This window comes from Argiope bruennichi, chromosome 6 (genome assembly GCF_947563725.1).
Source record: "Argiope bruennichi chromosome 6, qqArgBrue1.1, whole genome shotgun sequence".
NCBI classification, from domain to species: Eukaryota; Metazoa; Arthropoda; class Arachnida; order Araneae; family Araneidae; genus Argiope; species Argiope bruennichi.
The window spans coordinates 47,260,726-47,279,549 of NC_079156.1; the positions used below are offsets into that span (position 1 = coordinate 47,260,726).

General features: G+C 30.9%; 1 protein-coding gene across 1 annotated transcript in view; it reads right to left on the reverse strand.

Moving 5' to 3' along the window:
- Positions 1-18,824, reverse strand: part of LOC129972948 (NK-tumor recognition protein-like) — an 88,667-nt gene that overhangs the window by 67,486 nt on the left and 2,357 nt on the right. Inside the window, exons 3-6 of the mRNA XM_056087273.1 lie at positions 8,323-9,832; positions 5,325-5,386; positions 2,152-2,220; positions 552-608 (exon numbers count right to left, since the gene is read on the reverse strand). Of these exons, the coding sequence (XP_055943248.1) occupies positions 552-608; positions 2,152-2,220; positions 5,325-5,386; positions 8,323-9,832 (1,698 nt within the window). The remainder of the gene's footprint in view (positions 1-551; positions 609-2,151; positions 2,221-5,324; positions 5,387-8,322; positions 9,833-18,824) is intronic.

Here is an 18,824-nt window from a genome sequence, read left to right on the forward strand (position 1 = left end):
ATAGCATTCATCGATGTAAAGTGGCCCAGTCGTTCGTCCAGTTCATTAAATTTGTTTATGTTAAATTAGTGTGGGATTCTTGTAATATAAGCCATCTCTAAGCATTAATCTCAACCGGGCTTTCCCCTAGGGCCCGTGAGAGATATTTGATTTGATATATAATCCGATTAGTAGAGGCATGTTTTTCGAGCCAAAGTTAACATGTCTCTATATATATTATATCTTTAAGTCATCCTACCTATCTGCCTGAAGCGTCCCAAATGGTCAAATATAAAAATTGATCAATTTCAAACAGAAACTTGCATAAACAGCCTCACTTAAATGTAATCTAATATACCCTCTACTAGAGAACAAAAGATAACATGTAGATTTATAGTTAGACGATCAAATCTTTATTCAGTCCTCTCCAAATCCACTGTCATTATGTAAATTCAATTGACAAACATTTGTTCATTTGTCTCATTTTATACATTTACCTTTCTACGAAAATTATAAAGTGTCAAAATTAATTGCAAATAACCAAAATTAATTGCAGTAAAGTTGAAACTCACCATGGTATCCGATTCAGTAGCCTTGGATGTCTCCATATAAAATAATAATTTTGCAGCCTGAAAATTGTGTGAAATAATTTGTACATTACATTATAAAAAAAGTTACTATAAAGACAATAATAATTAAACATATTAGCGAAAATTAAATAAAATTATTTCAAATTCAAATTTCACAGTATTAACTTAATACTATGAATTTATGAAAAACTTAATAGAATGATTTTAAAAGGAAAAAAAGTATTATTCTGTGTATTAAAGGAAGAAAAGTAGACAGAAATATATTGTATTTTGTTGATCAAACAAATTACTGCGGTTAGATAGTTACAATTTTTTTTTCATTAAATAGCAAGAACTTTTCTTTTAAGTTATTGATCAGTTTAACATAACAAACTCCTATATACACTTTTGTAATTGGGGGATTGGGGATTTTTATATTCATAGTGGAACAAAATCCTTTTTTTTTTTTTTTTTTGAACCATACTAAAATTTTTTACACTACCAGTGTTGCCGCAATCATGATGTCAAGAAGAATGTATTAACATTTTTTAAAAGAAATTTTGGTGTGTGTGTGTGTATGTATGTATGTTTTTTTTATATAGCTTTCCGTGTTTTTCACTATATATTTGTATTGGAGGTAGTAGAAGTAGACAAAGTAGGTTGATTCAAAACAACCAGTGTAATTTGATTCCATCATTAGGTAGATAAATGGCAGTTGTACTTTTAAATCAAAGGAATTTTTCAAATACAGTGCTGAGTTGAAATTATGGCCCCTTGGAAATTTAAATCTAAATAGCCTGCCATTGGGCAAATGGGCAAAATGAGGAAGATCTTTCTACTTGTCAGTAAATGACTGATTTCTCTTTAGTTGCTAAAAATTATTTCTTAAAAATAGAAATTTAGAATAAATTTATGATCTCCTGGAATTCCTTGACCATTTATGGTTTTTCTGGTTAGCTAGGTCTCTTATGCTTATACTTCATAATTTAATAAATATGCTGATACATAATTCGTATCTTTTTTAAATGGAAGATAAAAATTGTCATTTCTTTTCATGAAATTCTCTAATCAGAATAATGAACATTTCTCTTCTACATAAAATAAAATACTTAAATGCAATATGGCGTTATAAAACCAAGAAAATTTACAATACTTTCATTTCAAAATGCATAGTCTACCTGCAAAATTATTATCAATTTTTCAAGATTTTAAGATATAATTTGGTATTCATTAAAGTACGGGTTTTGAACATTTTCACTTTTTTTTAAAACAAAATTATGCCACAATCTCTAATTTTGCTCAACACCTCTCTGTGTGGAGCATGAAACTAAGATAAGCAGAAAGAAAAGAAAAGAAATGTTAAATAAGAATAGTATAAAAATTTTAATGAATTTTTTCAAATCATAAAAAAAAAAAATATAGAAAAAGTTTATAAGTATTCACTTAGGCACAAAAATTTATACACCTTACTTAGGATAAGGACTGATAGTTTATGAAGCTGTATTCTTCAAAAATCACGAAATGAAAGAATTAACACTTCTTATCAATTAAAAATATTGTAAATTTAGAGGTACAATGTGTAACAAATTTATCAAGCACTCACTTTTTTATGTCTTTTTCCTATCATATGTGCATTGAAAGTTGATGCATTATTCAAAGCAAGGTTACAAACCTAAAAATAAATAAATAAGCAAATCATAATTGAAATTTAAAAAAAATTCCTCCTGGATAAAGGACCCACGTTCAAAAGCCATATAGATAAAATTAATGAAAAATATAAAAGATTAAAGGCAGCACTATACCCGCTCATGGGCCGGAACTCCAACCTCTCTTTGGGAAATAAGCTCTTACTGTATAAATCACTACTGCGCCCACTAATCAGTTATGCAGCTAAAACTCACATTAAAAAACTAAATGCACTTCAAAATATGGCCGTCAGACAAATCTCGGATATGCCCTGGTTCATTAGGAACCAAAACATATTAAAAGACCTTAATCTACCCACAACTGAGGAATACTTCCAAAAGATTGCAAAAAAGTACTACAGTGCGCGAAAAAAGTATAAGGACAACATGTAATTGCATGAAAATATGCTTTATTTCCATTTCACCTAAATGAACTTTTTATATTTCTTACTTCTGCTGCATAATTTTGTGATAACACTTATACCACATAAAAAACATAATTTAGCTTCAAAATATTGATTTTACAAAATTTAACATTAAAGGAAATACGGAAAAAATTATAAGGACATGTTGTAAAATACTTAAAAAATGTTTCAATAATCAAGAAAACTACCTTTTTTTTCAATCACTTGAATAAGCCGAGAGGTCATAGATCCTGAAAGATCTTTTAAAATGTCCACAGATATTTTTTCCCAAGCGTCTTTGATAGCGACGACAAGATCTTGTGTACATTGATACTGTGTGCCGTTTTTATAAACTTCTCGGGCTAGAAGTCCCCATAAGTTTTCGATTGGATTAAGATCGGGACTTCTCGCCGGCCAATCAAATAAATTTACAGAATTAGCTTCAAACCAGAGTTTTGCACTCGTAGAAACGTGTATCGAAGCATTATCCTGCTGAAAAATATAGTCCCCTGAAGTAATTAGTAGCGCTTCCTGTAACAAACTTTCTCCTAACATATCAACATACCTGTCCGAATTCATTTTATGGTTGATAAATACAATTGGAGTGGTTCCATTTACTGCAAAAGCGCCCCATACCATAACCGAGCCACCACCATATTGACGCCTGGAAAACACTCCCTTGGTCTTTCGCAGATCATACCAAAAATAACGAAAACCATCAAGTCCATCAAGATTGAACTTTTTTTCGTCCGAACAAATTACATCAGCCCACTTTTGACCAAGAGAAATGTATTTTCTGGCGAAGTAAACTCTTCTTTTCTTGTGATGATTTGTAAGTGGGGGGGGAGTGACACTAATTTCCCATAAGAAACTTGAGGATGTTTACTCAAAACATTTTGAACAGTTCTTGTTGAGCATGGTAAACTCAAATTTTGTCTAACTTTATTTGCGGTTTCTCTTTTCTCGCAAGCTCTCCTTACAATCATTCTTTTTTGTCGACGAGTGAGAATTTCTGGTCTCCCAGTTCACTTTTTCATACCATACATCCCAGGATTTTTTAGAAAATTATAAACCACCGTTTTAGATCTCTTGATTCTTTTTGAAATTTCCCACCCACTTAATCCACATTCTCGAAAAGCAACAATTTTTCCTTTTTCAGAGTCAGAAAGTTGAGTTCCTTTGGGCATCGTTTAAAAATTCACACTGAAAGTCGTCGAGTGGGAAATTCTATTCGCAAATGAATCTTTTAACTCGGAATTGTCATTTTATGCTTTCAAATATGGAAATTTTTAAATAATTACTGGAGAAAAAGCAATGTCCTTATACTTTTTTCCGTTTTCATTTAGGTTTAAAAATCAAAATTTAAATTTTTGCAGATTTAAAATTGAAAATTTTAATTACTTTACGCATAAAATATTTTAGTTTTACTTCTATTTTTGCTGCAAAAATTTGCATACGATTCTGTAAACAAAGCTTCTAGATTTGGCGATTTTTCGCGTGTCCTTATAATTTTTTCGGGCACTGTATGAGATGCTCGTCAACGAGAATAACAACGTGATAAAAGAAATACCTACATATGACCCCAAAAGCAACATGAACAGAAGACGCCCCCGAACCCTGCTAAATTAATTTAATGGCTAGACTCTAATCCTCCCAATCCTGACAGTGCTAATCCGCCAATGTACTTATTAGGGCAACTTAACACATTAGGAAACCCTGCCCTTTATTTTTTCTAATAATTCTCTCTAGTTTAATGTAATCAATTCATAGTATTAATATAGAAAGACGCAAGTAAAACATTTAACATTCATGCTCAACATAATTTGTTTGTTACTAATCCATCATTTCAGCCGAAGCGGAAGATAAAAGGCCGAAGAGCCTATGCGCTTCCGATAACAACCCCACACCATTGGCATCATTAGAATTAAAAAATATTATTTCAGCAACAATAAGTAATCAGAAATATAAAAAAAATTTCAAAAATCAAATCTACAATAGCTATATTTTTAGAAAAAAAATACTAATACATAGAAGTAGAATTGAAAATTAGACCATTTACATTGCTTCTCCTATTATTCAATTAATACAGCCATTCTATACTATTCATAGATGATAAAAGCAAAATTTAAAACAAATAGCGGTTGCATCAAAAATATATTCAGAGGAATTTAAAACACTTAAGACTTCTTTTTGGCACAGGAGTATTATGCAAGATATGTATATCTAAAGTACTGAAATCAGGAAAAATCTGGCAATTTTTATTCTTTGGTTCAATAAAAATATAATTTGAACGTATGATACCAAAGTTGAAATTATTTAAAAATTCTGAAATAAACCGTTGGAAAACTAATGAGAAAATTTAATTATGCAAAAGTTTTGACTAAAAACTTTCAAAATGCCAAAAACCATGATCAAAGACAGTTTTCCTACATAGAGATGAACAAATAATGTAATATCACATCTATAATTTATAACAAGAGGAAAAAATATTTTTTCTGCCTCCTGTAAAAAATTCCTGTAAGCCTGTTTCAGAACTATGATTAAAGTAGACATCACCAGTGCTTAAATTTTTACAGTATTATTTCATAACATAAAAATATCAAAACAGAGATGCAATTCATAAACTACCATAAAAATCTTCTCATTAATTATTCAAAGTAACTTAGAAATATAATTATACAACTTACATCACAGTAATAATGGTCCCATGTACTTTCAAGACTTTCTGCTTGGTTTCTATCTTGTTCCACTGTAATAAGAATAATCAGAAACAACTAAGAAAATTTTCTCTTTAGTTTTCTAATATGAAATTTAAAAGATAAAATTTAATAACATTTAAACTCTTTCCTAAATTAAGAATCTGGCTTATGGATAGCATAATAACTGTTTAATTGATAAGCACCATAGCTCAGTGTTTCTCAACATTTCAGTATTCGCGACCCAGTGTTTCAATAATAATTTTCATCTCGCCCCCCCCCCCCGCTTACAATAAAATGTATACAACAATAATGTATATTGAGTATTTTGTATTCTGTTTTTAAATTATTTTTAATCAACTGCCAGAAAAAGAGCAAAAGCGAGCCAACATTGGCGAGAAACCACATCTGGCATTCTGCAAAGCGGGCGGTAAACAGATGGAAGCGAATGAAAGCGGAGAAAATTTAAACATTATATTTGAAATGAAAGCCAAACAGGGAGATAACGTTAAAAGAATATGAAAGTAGAAAAATTCGTTAATGAAAGTTAACCTAGACGGAGTGAGCTAAATTTAGAAACTGGGAATACATTTTTTCGAATAATAAAAGAAATAAAACAGAAGCATGACTAAACAAAGGAGAAAAAAATAAGAAATGTTTGTGGAAGAGAATCCACACGACCGATGCCGTCTCGAGCATGCGCAGATGTTTTCTCATACGAAGAAGGAAAATGTTCGATAACGCAAGTTTCAATTCCAGCCAGTCTCATTCGAGTCGATCCTTCTATCGCTATCAAATATATCCTGAATGCATATGTTATATATGTTTTCGTGTTAATTGCAATTCACCATATTAAATATTTACGGCGGCAGATTTATGCAAACTCATGGATAAATTTTTAAGCGGAAGTAAGCGAGCATTAGACGACAGTCAAGCATCAACAAGTACACAGACGAGCGTGGTTCCGAAAATAAAATCAAGAATACTTAAATTTTGGGTTTACCAGTACTGAAGTAAATGAAGAAGAAAGGCCCTGTGTATCATTTGCTCAAAAATATTGGCCGCCAGCAGCATGAAACAAAAGAAAATTAAACGACATTTGGAAACGCTTCATAGTCAACAAACCCAGAGAATCCTTAGAGTTAAAATTAAAATCATATAAAAAGCAAAAATCATTTTTTAAAGAAAATTTGTCTGTGAATAAAAAAGCTTTAATTGCATTTTACAAAGTTTCATATAAAATAGCAAGATGTAAAAAACCTCACACCATTGGTGAAGAGCTTATTTTGCCAGCAACAATTGAGATTGTAGAAACTATGTTTAGAGATAATTTTTCAAAACAATTGCAGTCCGTACCTTTTTCAAATGATACTGTTGCTCGTCGAATTGGTGATATAGCTGAAGATGTACAGTGTCAGCTTTTCTCAAAGTTGCGTAACCAATTGTTTTCAATACAGTTTGATGAAGCAACAGAATAAAGATGCTAATTTAATTACCAATGTTCGATTATGTGATAATATATCAGTAGTAGAAGAACTACTTTCCTGCAAACCAATAGAACTCAAAACAACGGCCCTCGCATTATTTGCTATTTTAAATTATTTTATGAACGAGACAAACATAGAATGGAAAAATTGCGTCGGAATATGCACCGATGGTGCTCGTTCAAGGTCCGGAAGATTCCAAGGTATACAAGCACTTGTAAAACAAAAATCGCCTCAGTGCGTCTGGACACATTGCATGATCCACAGAGAAGCTTTGGCTTCGAAAGAAATGAGTCTTGGTCTGAATATTGTGTTAACTACGGTTGTAACCGTAGTAAATTATATAAAAATGAGACCCCCTGAAATCGAGAATCTTTTCCGCATTTTGTAAAGACGTGAGTTCAGTACATACAGTGTTGCTATTTTATTGTGAGGCAAGATGGTTATCACGTGGGAAATTTTTGCAACGTGTTTATGAATTAAGAGAAGAAATTGCCATTTTTCTAGAAGAAAATAGACTGGAGGCCGAGAATTTTCGCGATGATTTATTTGTGATGAAATTGAGCTACTTGGTCGACGTATTCGAGAAATTAAATAACTTGAATCTTCAACTCCAAGGAGCAAATACACATATGTTGGATACGAGTGATAATGCTTTTTGTAGAAAATTGGAATTGTGAAGCAGAAATTTAAAACAAAGAAATCTAACAATGTTTGCAAATGTGGATGATTGTACTAAAACTTACAAGGCTGAAGAAGAACATGTAAAAGTTGTTTGTGTAACCACAAACCGAGTTGTTGTGTGAAAATCATTTAGCCATGCTGGCAAAGAATTTTAAAAAGTATTTTCTTGCTGACGACAAACTGATAGCAAGTTACGAGTGAGTTACGGATCCATTTCATAAGACTCCTGAAGGACTCTCAATTGATGAGGAAGAAAATTCGTAGACTTCACGACAAGTGGCGAAACTAAAAGACAATTTAGTAATAAATCACTATTTGAATTTTGGGCAGGAGTAGAGGATGATTTTTCTGTACTAAAAACAAGGGCATTTTGCATTCTATTACCATTTTCAACATCCTACTTTTGTGAAACTGGATTTTTTGCTGTGGTTTCTTTGAAGACAAAATATAGATCTCGGCAGAACTGAGAATGGCTATTTCTAATATTTAGCATACCTTCGAAAACTTTGCTCTGCAAGACAGGCCCAAGGAAGTCACTAATAATTATTAAATTTGTTTTTAATATGTTTTGATTCATTAAGTTTTGATTTAGTAAGTTGTTTTACTTTAATAAGTTATTAAATATGTCGAAATGTATTTTGTTTTCTATGTGTATGTGGGCTTTCCTTTCAGTGAGTTAATCAATTTTTTTTAAAATATTTTAAATAATATTTTCTTTTGGATATTCTCGCCCCCCCCTCTAGTGTGCTCGCGCCCCCGTAAGGGGGGGACGCCCCACAGGTTGAGTATCGCTGCCATAGCTGATCTAAAATAAAATTTACCTTCAATTTTTTCTTCTTCCGCGATTCTTCCCGTCTTTGTGGTTTCAACATTTTTGCTGTCTTTCGTGCATGTCGAATATTCACTATATTTCGTGCTTTTCGAATATTCACCGTCTTTCTTACTTTTCGCATATTTACTGTCTTTCGTGCTTTTCGCATATTCACTGTCTTTCGTGCTTTTCGCATATTCACTGTCTTTCGTGCTTCTCGCATATTCACTCTCTTTCCAGCTTTTCGCATATTCACTCTCTTTCCAGCTTTTCGCATATTCACTGCCTTTTCTGCTTTTCGCATTTTCGCTGCCTTTCCTGCTTTTCGCATATTCACTGTCATCCGTGCTCGTCGCATATTCGCTGTCTTCCGTGCTTGTCGAATATTCCCTCTCTTTCCTGCTTTTCGCATATTCACTCTCTTTCCTGCTTTTCCTGCCTTTCGCATATTCGCTGCTTGTCGAATATTCACTCTCTTTCCTGCTTTTCCTGCCTTTCGCATATTCGCTGCTTGTCGAATATTCACTCTCTTTCCTGCTTTTCCTGCCTTTCGCATATTCGCTGCTTGTCGAATATTCACTCTCTTTCCTGCTTTTCGCATATTCACTGTCTTCCGAGCTTGTCGTATATTCACTGTCTTTGCTGTTTGTCAAATATTCACTCTCTTTCCTGCTTTTCGCATATTCACTCTCTTTCCTGCTTTTCCTGCCTTTCGCATATTCGCTGCTTGTCGAATATTCACTCTCTTTCCTGCTTTTCCTGCCTTTCGCATATTCGCTGCTTGTCGAATATTCACTCTCTTTCCTGCTTTTCGCATATTCACTGCCTTTCCTGCTTTTTGCATACTCACTGCCTTTCCTGCTTTTTGCATACTCACTGCCTTTCCTGCTTTTTGCATACTCACTGCCTTTCCTGCTTTTTGCATATTTGCTGTCATCCGTGCTTGACGAATATTCGCTGTCTTCGGTGCTTGTCGAATATTCGCTCTCTTTCCTGCTTTTCGCACATTCGCTGTCTTTCCTACTTTTAGCATATTCGGTGTCTTTCCTGCTTTTCACATATTCGCTGCCTTTCCTGCTGTTCGCATATTCGCTGTCTTTCCTACTTTTAACATATTTCCTGTCTTTCCTGCTTGTCGCATATTCACTGTCTTCCGAGCTTGTCGTATATTCACTGTCTTTGCTGTTTGTCAAATATTCACTCTCTTTCCTGCTTTTCGCATATTCACTCTCTTTCCTGCTTTTCAAATATTCACTCTCTTTCCTGCTTTTCGCGTATTCATTCACTTTTCTGCGTTTCGCATATTCACTCTCTTTCCTGCTTTTCGTATATCCACTCTCTTTCCTGCTTTTCACACTTTCACTGTCTTTTGTGCTTTTCACACTTTCGCCAACTTCGCTGTGTTGCGCTTTTTCAGCATCTTCAGTTCTTTTTACATTTTCAGTAGCTTTAATACTTTCATATTTTTTCATAATTTCATTGAAGTCTTCTTCATATTCTTCACTAAAGTCAATAATTTCCTAAAGGCAATCAAAAGATCATTCAATTAGAATTTTTATTTCAAAGAATATTATATAGCAATCAAATAGAATGAAAATAAAATTTGAGATTTTCGTTAATTTCTATATGCAAACTTACAAACTGAGATCCAAGTTCATATAGTCAACAAAAAATAAAAATTTAGTATTAGCAGACTAAACTGATATTGCTATAAAAAGTAAAGGAAAGTAATTATCAAAATTTTAATTAATTAAAATCTACAAATAGTAGTAAAAAATTTTTATCCTCTATAAACTTTAAGCAAGTAAATTATTTTATACAATACTTAAAAAAATTATTCAAAATTAATTTTAAGAATTCACAAATGTAACAGACAATTTTACATCATTTCTACTTTCCCACGTACAAATATACGAAGAGAAAGAATCAAAAAATTCCACCTTATGGGTTTTCGATTAATCTCCATGTTTCAGAACACCCCCATTCCCTTGCCCCCGAGTTTAAAAAGCATATTTTTGAAATTACATCCGTCTCTCTGTATATAAACATGATCTCAGAGCTACACAAAGTTTAGCATGCGTCTCTCTACTTCAAATCTGCAGATTTTTATCAGATTTTAAATTAAATCCATTTATAAGAAGTTGTCCTATCTATCAAAGTGCAAGCAAACATAAAAATAGAACACAAAAACCTAGATAGGTAAAATCTGATACATAGTTTTAGTGTGTAGATTTATATTGAATTTTGTACCAAATCCATCAATAGTTGATGATCAGTGAGTCTGTACATTTTATAAGCATGCAAATGCTGTTACCGAAATTATAGTTAAGTATCAAATTTTGGTTTCAATTAATTATCAAAGAAAGTGTGTACACTCTGTCTTCTTTACTGTAGTGTAAAGCACAAAACATTCAAATGCAAGATTCTGAAAATAAAAATCTTAGCACTCATATGATTCATCACATTGGCCTATGTCTATAAGTGTCGGGTAGGTAAGGGGGGGGGGGAAACAATTATCAGGGAATATGCAACCAGGGATTATGAAGAGACTATTCCCACTGGTTTGAAGATTGGAGATCACTACCAATCTATAGGTCATATAATATATACTAATATAACGGATTGGTATGAGTGAGAATAGAACCTGGGGCCTTGTGGTTCGCAGTCCAGTAACATGACCACGATACAAAAGCAATTGCTCGGGTAGCGTAGCTGTTAACTGGCTTATAAGCTTTCACCACAGACTCTCTCTCCAGTGAGTCGGAGGTGAGACGAACGATATGGCTGTTGAGTGGTGATGTATTAGCTGTTGATTCTAAAGCGCCTGTACCCATTTGAGTAGCGCCAAGCGTTATGGCGAGCGTGTGTAGGTGAGTGGTTGCTGATGCTGTTACTGCGTCAAGTGAGACTGACGACTTTGGGTTACTGCGGCCTTTTTGTGTTGCTGCGTCAAGTGAATTTGACGACTTTGGGTTGCTGCGTCAAGTGAGTCTGGCAACTTTGGTTGCGGGTAGATGGCGCCACAACAGCTGTACGAAGGTTGAAGGTTCATCGTCCGAGGTCACCAATGTAACGAATTGATACGAGCGAGGATAGAACCTGGGACCTTGTGGTTCGCAGTCCAGTAACATGGCCACGATACAAAAGCAATTGCTCAGGTAGCGTGGCTGTTAACTGGCTTATAAGCTTTCACCACACTAAACATATTTTATCGAACCTTATAATATCGGCAGATGTACAAGATTATAAAGACAGATAGAGATAGTTCTTGACTTTTACTGAAGAGCTTGCAAATCAGCATAATTCCAGTTAGTTCAACTTTGCCATGTCAAACAAATGTCTTTTTTTTTTTTTTTTGAAAAAAATTAATAAATTAGTTTATTTTTTTACTAAGTTCCTAAACCAATCAATAAAAGTGCCGATTCAATACATACAGAAACATTTAAAAAGAGCTTTTCTGCATGTTTTAGCAATCATAAAACAAAAACTACTTATTTTGCTTAAATCAACATATAACTAACTCCAATTCAGAATTATTTTTAGATTCAGATTTTGTTAGATTTTTGGTTTAATAATATAACTTGTCAAAATTACACCAGAAATCTGGGAGAATATCAAGCAACTTCGCCAATTTAGAAATATTTTTTAATTCTTTATAATTTTTTCATGTTTTTCCCCCATTCCCATTTCTGTTTTTTTTTATATATATATATTTGAAGTATAACTTAAGGTGTACATACACACTAAAAGATTTTTTTTTAATTTTAACTTTAAAAATACATTTTGTTCACAGTAGGTCATTAATATACGTTAAAACTCATTTTAGTGAGAAAAAAAACCATATTACACTAATTATTAATTAATTAATATTTAATGAGCTAATTAGCATATTTTTTGAAACATGATGATATCTTAAATTTTAATTTGTACAGATACACAATTCTAGTTGGAAATTATGCCTAATATTAGTCTTCATGTTGTCTGCTTCAATCAAGTTATAAAAATATATAGTTTTTTTAACAATTTTTTCATCAACGATGAAAAGAAAAAGCGAGATTTTTTCTGTAATTTTAACTTTTAAATAGCTATTAAAAATTTATTTCTATAAATATAACTTCCACTGTTTTATACAGATTATTTTGATATATAAATAATTGTATTTGGTTAATTTATTTTTGAGTTATGATTGCTTGAATGAAGCAACAAACTGGAAAAATATCATCAACATCATTCTAAAACGAGTTTAAAAAATAATCGAATCTAGAGTTTTAGTGAAAGCACCTCAAGAAAAATAATTATAACTCGAGAAATATTCCGAATATTGACAACATCTTAGTATCGTTTGAAAGCTACAGGATCAGAGAACATTTTCAAGCAATAAAAAAAATTATTCGACATTTTGAACGATTTTCGAAGTTTCAAGTGTGTACGTACACCTTAATGACCTGCTATATTAGGACCAAGTTAAGGAGCTGCAGGCAACAAAATTATGATAATATTATGTTGTAATTTGTTGCTTTTACTGAGGTTAATAACAAATGACAAATGGAAATGCATTTCAAAATTATAAAATCCTTCGAAGAATCACTGAGAATAAAAGGCATCAAGTGTTTTCATTTGCAGACACCAAGATAATAAATTTTACCGAGCACTGATGAGAAAAATGAGATCCTGCTTCTTATTTGTACAAATTGGAGAATGCCTGATGATCTTGACGCTCATCATGAAATATTTCTAAGAGGCAGATTTTGCAATTTTACAGCCGTAGAAGGAAATCAGTTTTTACAGGTATTTCTACAGAAAATCAAATTGGGAATGTGGGAGCCCATAAATGGAAGAAAAATCAAAGAAATCATCATAACAGCAGAGATTAATCCAATGGTATATTTTCTTAACAGGACATATCTGACAAACATTATGAAATAGTGAAAGTCAATATGACCCAAGTGATTGGCGATAGGTTTTTCATAATTGAAGTTTGGAATGTTAGTTGTGGTAAAGTTGTTATTCCAAAGTGCTAAGCATTTTGTTGATGAACTTAATCAGTCATATGTACATGGAAAGTTTAAGGTATCACATCTTATCATAAATGTCAGAAAAACGTTTTACTTCCCAAAGGCATATAATGAAGCTCTACTGAATGTACAAAATACAGGGTGTTTATAAAGTCCCGGACCCATTTTGATGTTTAATAACTCATAAAATAATAAAGATAGATTTAAATTAATAACATAAATGGTTAAATAGACTCAAAAAGTTTCATGACCTTTGTCAATGAACTTCCACGTGTGCCCCCTTCGTCGCACGGAGAATATCAAGTCGATAGTCAATTTCACGCCAGGTAGCGACAAGCATGTCGGCATCCACAGAGCCATTTGCGCACTTTATGGCGATTAACAATGCCAGAAACATGAAAGGATGCTTCATCGGAGAACATTATGCTCTTCAGAAAATCAGCAGCAACTTCTATCCTCCTTAGCATATCTGTTGCAAAGGCCATCCTCCTAGGTCTATCGTTCGGTTCCAAAACTTGAACAATTTGAACTTTGTATGCATGCAGTCTTAATTTTTTCTTAATAACCTTGTACACCGTCGAAATTGGCATATCCAATTCTGTTGCCGCTGATCTCACAGATATTCTAGGATTGTGTAAAAATGTCTCTCTGACACGCTCAACATCAAAATCACTTGTGCAAGGACGTTTGGAACGTTTCTTATCTTCGATACTTCCAATTTCTAGAAAATTCTTTTTCCACCGCAAGGTGCTGTTTTCGGATGGAGGATCTTTTTGGTAAATTCTTCTGAAATTCCTCTGTGATTCCACTATCGATTTCATTTCTATGAACCACCATAAAATCTGTGCTTTCTCTTGTGGTGTACGCATTCTCCTTAATATCCGCTCGAATAAAACATCACATACAAAAGTACTACATAGAACAAACACATCAAAAGTAAACATAACATTGCAATAGTTGCCAAAAACAAAAGAGAGAAAAATGCAATTAATAAGCAGACAATATTTAGAAAAGTACAGATATTTAGACTGGAAAATGAAATTATCTGAAATTAACCACACGCGCAGACGATATTTACAAAAGTAAAAATATTCAAACCTGAAAAGGAAAATATATGAGTTATTCCATCAATGAATGTCATAAGTGTGTTTATATCTTTATTATTTTATGAGTTATTAAACATCAAAATGGGTCCGGGACTTTATAAACACCCTGTATTTATTGTATACATAATTGATACAAATTTTTATGAAAGTAATTCCTTAGGCTAAACAGCCGAAAGTAAAATGAATACAATGAACTTTGTTCATAATGAACCTCTAACTGAGTCAAGTTATGGAATGCAGAGTATGAAAATTAAAGCTCTGTTAGGTGCGAAAGATTTGACAGAGCAGTAGAAAATGACGAACAAAAATGATGAAGACTGCATTCAGAAGCAAAGACATCAAAATTTAAGAGGCACTTAGAATGATCTTTTTACCTTAAGGATGAAACATGCCATTTTTATAAAGATATAAAAAATGCAAAAGATGTTTGGAAGAGATTAAAATATGCAATAATGGCACAGTGGTATAGGAAGATAAGACTTATTTTTATTGTTAAATCTCACTAGTTAAAAAAATCACAAAAAAAGAGTATTTATGAATACTTCACAAGAGCTTATGGAATATGCTCTGGAATAATTGAATTGAACAAAACAACAGCAGATAGAGAACTAGTACAATCCATCATAGACGACTAACTAGAATTTTTTTAGCCATTTGCATTACTTCTTTCACTAACAGTTCAATTCAATTTAATCTTTTACACAGAATACATCTCTGAAAGCAATATACCTAAACCTTGCTCCCTATCAGACTTAGCCTAATATTATTTACATTATATCTATAAGCTTAAATTCAAACATTCGTAACCATATAATTTGTGGCAATTTCATTAAATATCATTCATCCATCAAATACAGTTAAAATTGTTTGAAAGACAAATTAAAATAATTTAATCTACGAAGCAAATAGGAAATAAAAGCTTCAAATAAATCTATAAAAGCACCTTTACAAATATATCTCTTTACCTTTACAAATATATCTCAGAACTGCAAGACAATCCAATTTTAATTCATTTTTATTTCAAATATATATTTTCTGTTTAGTTATTTCAAAAAAGAACTTAAAAATTTTAGAAAGATTACTAGTTCTTTTTAAAAAGAACTTAAACACTTTAATACATATTATTCACATAAAACAGCAACAGCCAGAGATTTTTTTTTAAAAATTATATATATTCACATAAATACCCAAGAGCACTTAAAACCTGGTTTATCAAACAGAAATGAACATGACAAAAACAGAAACTGCAATATTATATAAATAAACTAGAAAATGAGATTACACCAAAATTAAATTAAGTAACCAAACTCTCAAAAATATTTCTAAAAATATTAAATGCTTCTGAAAAATACATTTTATACAAAATAACCTTTTACCAAAAATTTAGAGATCAAAGCAATAATTGTAAAAATCTGATGTATACATGAAAACAAAAACTAATAATTAATCACTTTTTAATAATGAAATTCATCAATATGTGTATAAGTTCTTTATTTTTATCAAAGCAAAAGTTTTTGTTTTGGATTTTGTTCATAAACCTATTTCATTGGAACACTATATATTCAAGAAGTAGTGAAGATACTAATTATTCCTATTTTTCAATAACTGTGAAGAATCCATAATTATCAGCAGGAATCATGGTTTATAAAGTTATGTACAGTTATCAACAAAAAAAAAGAGAACATCTAATTTTTTTATGTTATTTTCACAAATTTGATCTTGATGTAAATGATTCAAGAGGACAAGTTTATTTCTAATAAGCTAATTAACTGCTATCTTGAAATTTTTGCATTACAGTTATGGTATTAAACTTGATAAAATTTTATGAAATGCTGATGACAATTTAGAGTTATAGGGTTTTGAAAAATGACATTTCTAATGATAAATTAGTTTTATGAACTTTCAGCAATATCTTGGAAACTTTTATATATTTCACAAAATTTTTATACAACTAAAACAAAATTATTTTTCATAAAATCATAGATGTATAAATAACACAAACTTCCCATTTTTAAAGAACAATTAAATGTGAATGTATGAGAAAAGTGACTTGTAACATAGTAAAAATTTTATATCGAAACCAAGCTAACATACTAAAATGCCAGATTCTAAAACATTATAAGCACATCTTAAATAGTTTTCAAAATACTCATAAAAATTATAAAATTCTCATAGTTGATTTGTAACCCCCACTTTTAGAGGTACTATATATTTATTTGTATTATAAATCTTCTTCATAAAACACAATAAATACTATAATAATATTGCAGTTTTAAATGTTAGATTTCTTTTCAAATAAAATGATATTAATTTTATATAAAATTTTGCTTACTTTTAAAAATCCCCCCCCCCTCACTCAGACTGCATAAAATTTGAATGCAGGAAAGATCCAACTGTAAGGATTTTTAATTAATTTTCATTTCTTACCAGCAGTAAAATTTGTATAATTTCTTACTTTTCAATAGGTTAATTAAAAGTAAAATAAAGAAATTAATTGGTGCCAATTTTTTATATACTCAATGGTTGAGCATTTATTCATAAATGTCTTTAATTAGGTGAAGGATATTTTCAAAAAGTACATAAAAAGGAAAGTTCTTATAGATCAATTTTATAGCAAAATAAAGCTTAGAGGCTGCAGACAAAATAAAAAATTTGCACAGATAATTTATCTTCCATATGAAATATCAAAAAATGCCACAATCAATCCATATTTGTATTAGATGCCGATGTCATGCATGAAGTTTTGAAACAAGTCTTGCTAATCTCAACTGCATCAAGAGTATATTTTAAAATTTAGGGAATGAGGTAACAAATCATTTTCACTAGAGTGCTTACAGATGTGGTCAATCAAACTATCAAATCAATGATGTGGTCAAGATGTATCCAGATGTGGTCAATCAAATCAATGATATCAAACATTAAAAATTCAAATCCCTCATTTTTATATCTAAAATATTTCCAATTGCCATATTCATCAAAAACTTAATGAATTTGGATGCATTATTCTCCAAATGTTGAAGATGATAACCAATTAATTACTGCGATAAGTGATAAAAAAAACTTTTAATATTTACTTAGATTTGATTTAGCTAATAGTTTTAATTATGTTTGAGATGCTTTCTCTGTAATGTAAACAACTATAGCAGCTTTTATTTTACTGCTCAAAATTTTCTGTTTTCATGGAGCTTATTAAGAACTGGTTCAATTGAAAATAGCAAAATAAAAAACAGAAATGTCATAAAAAATTAAATCCCTTTTTGAAATTTTAAAAGTTAAATGCATACAATTGTTATAAGAAAAAAAATTGTATGACGTACAGGTAGCTGCTGAATTATTGATTCTTTCTCTTTGAACATGCAATTTGCATTTATTGTATGTTTCTTTATGGTTTATATTATATGGTTTACATTATGATTACACCAATATATTGGTTATATGGTTTACATTATGATTCAACATTGTTATAGCTGCCTTTTGCTTCAGTTAATTTTTTATTAAGAATAATTCTACAAAAATATTTAATGAAATTCATAGAGTATTTGATTAAAAGTTTTTGAAAATTTTCAAACAATATTTGATGTTGATTTAATTTCAAAATTATAAATTTCTATCAAATTTTATTTAACTTTGCTTGCAACGTGTTTGTTTGTTCAAGTACAAGTGAATGATAACTTTAAAAAAAACTAAAGGAATTAGATAAGTAAAATGCAATACAGATTTAGTATCTCAGTGTAGCTTTGAATCAAATTTTGGGACAAATCCACTCAAAACTGTCTATCTGTATTTTCCCACATATGCATGTGCGATAGCTCAAAAACACAATGACATAAATAAATAAAATTTGATATACAGTTTCAATGTCTAGGTATTGATCTTTAACAAATTTTTCAAAAGATTTATCACTTATTAGTCTATACTACATGTAAACACAATAGAATGAAAATCAACAATTTCTATAAACAAAATATATTAAGTGATCTAGTTATTGAAATTGCATTTAAGCATCAAATTTTAGTTTTGATCGGAAGAGAAAATGCATCAAAAAAAAATATTCGTTCTCACTTTTTTTTTTAAAGAAATTGAAGATAAAAAATATTTTATTTAATAAAAGACACTGAACATATCTATCAAGCACTTCTTATCTAAAAAAATGGGACAATTACAAACTATAAAAAAAAAACTAAAAATACATAGGGAAAAAAATACAAGATTTAATGACCAAATCAAATAATCAGACATGCAACCTTCTTAAGTAGTTCATTTCAGTTGGTATATTGGTGTAATAATATATCAATTCCTAAAAAAATTACTGTTAAACAATAGGCTTAATGGTATTTCACTTTTTTGAAAAATGTGTTAATTTCATAAATTGTTTTATTAAATTAAAATTT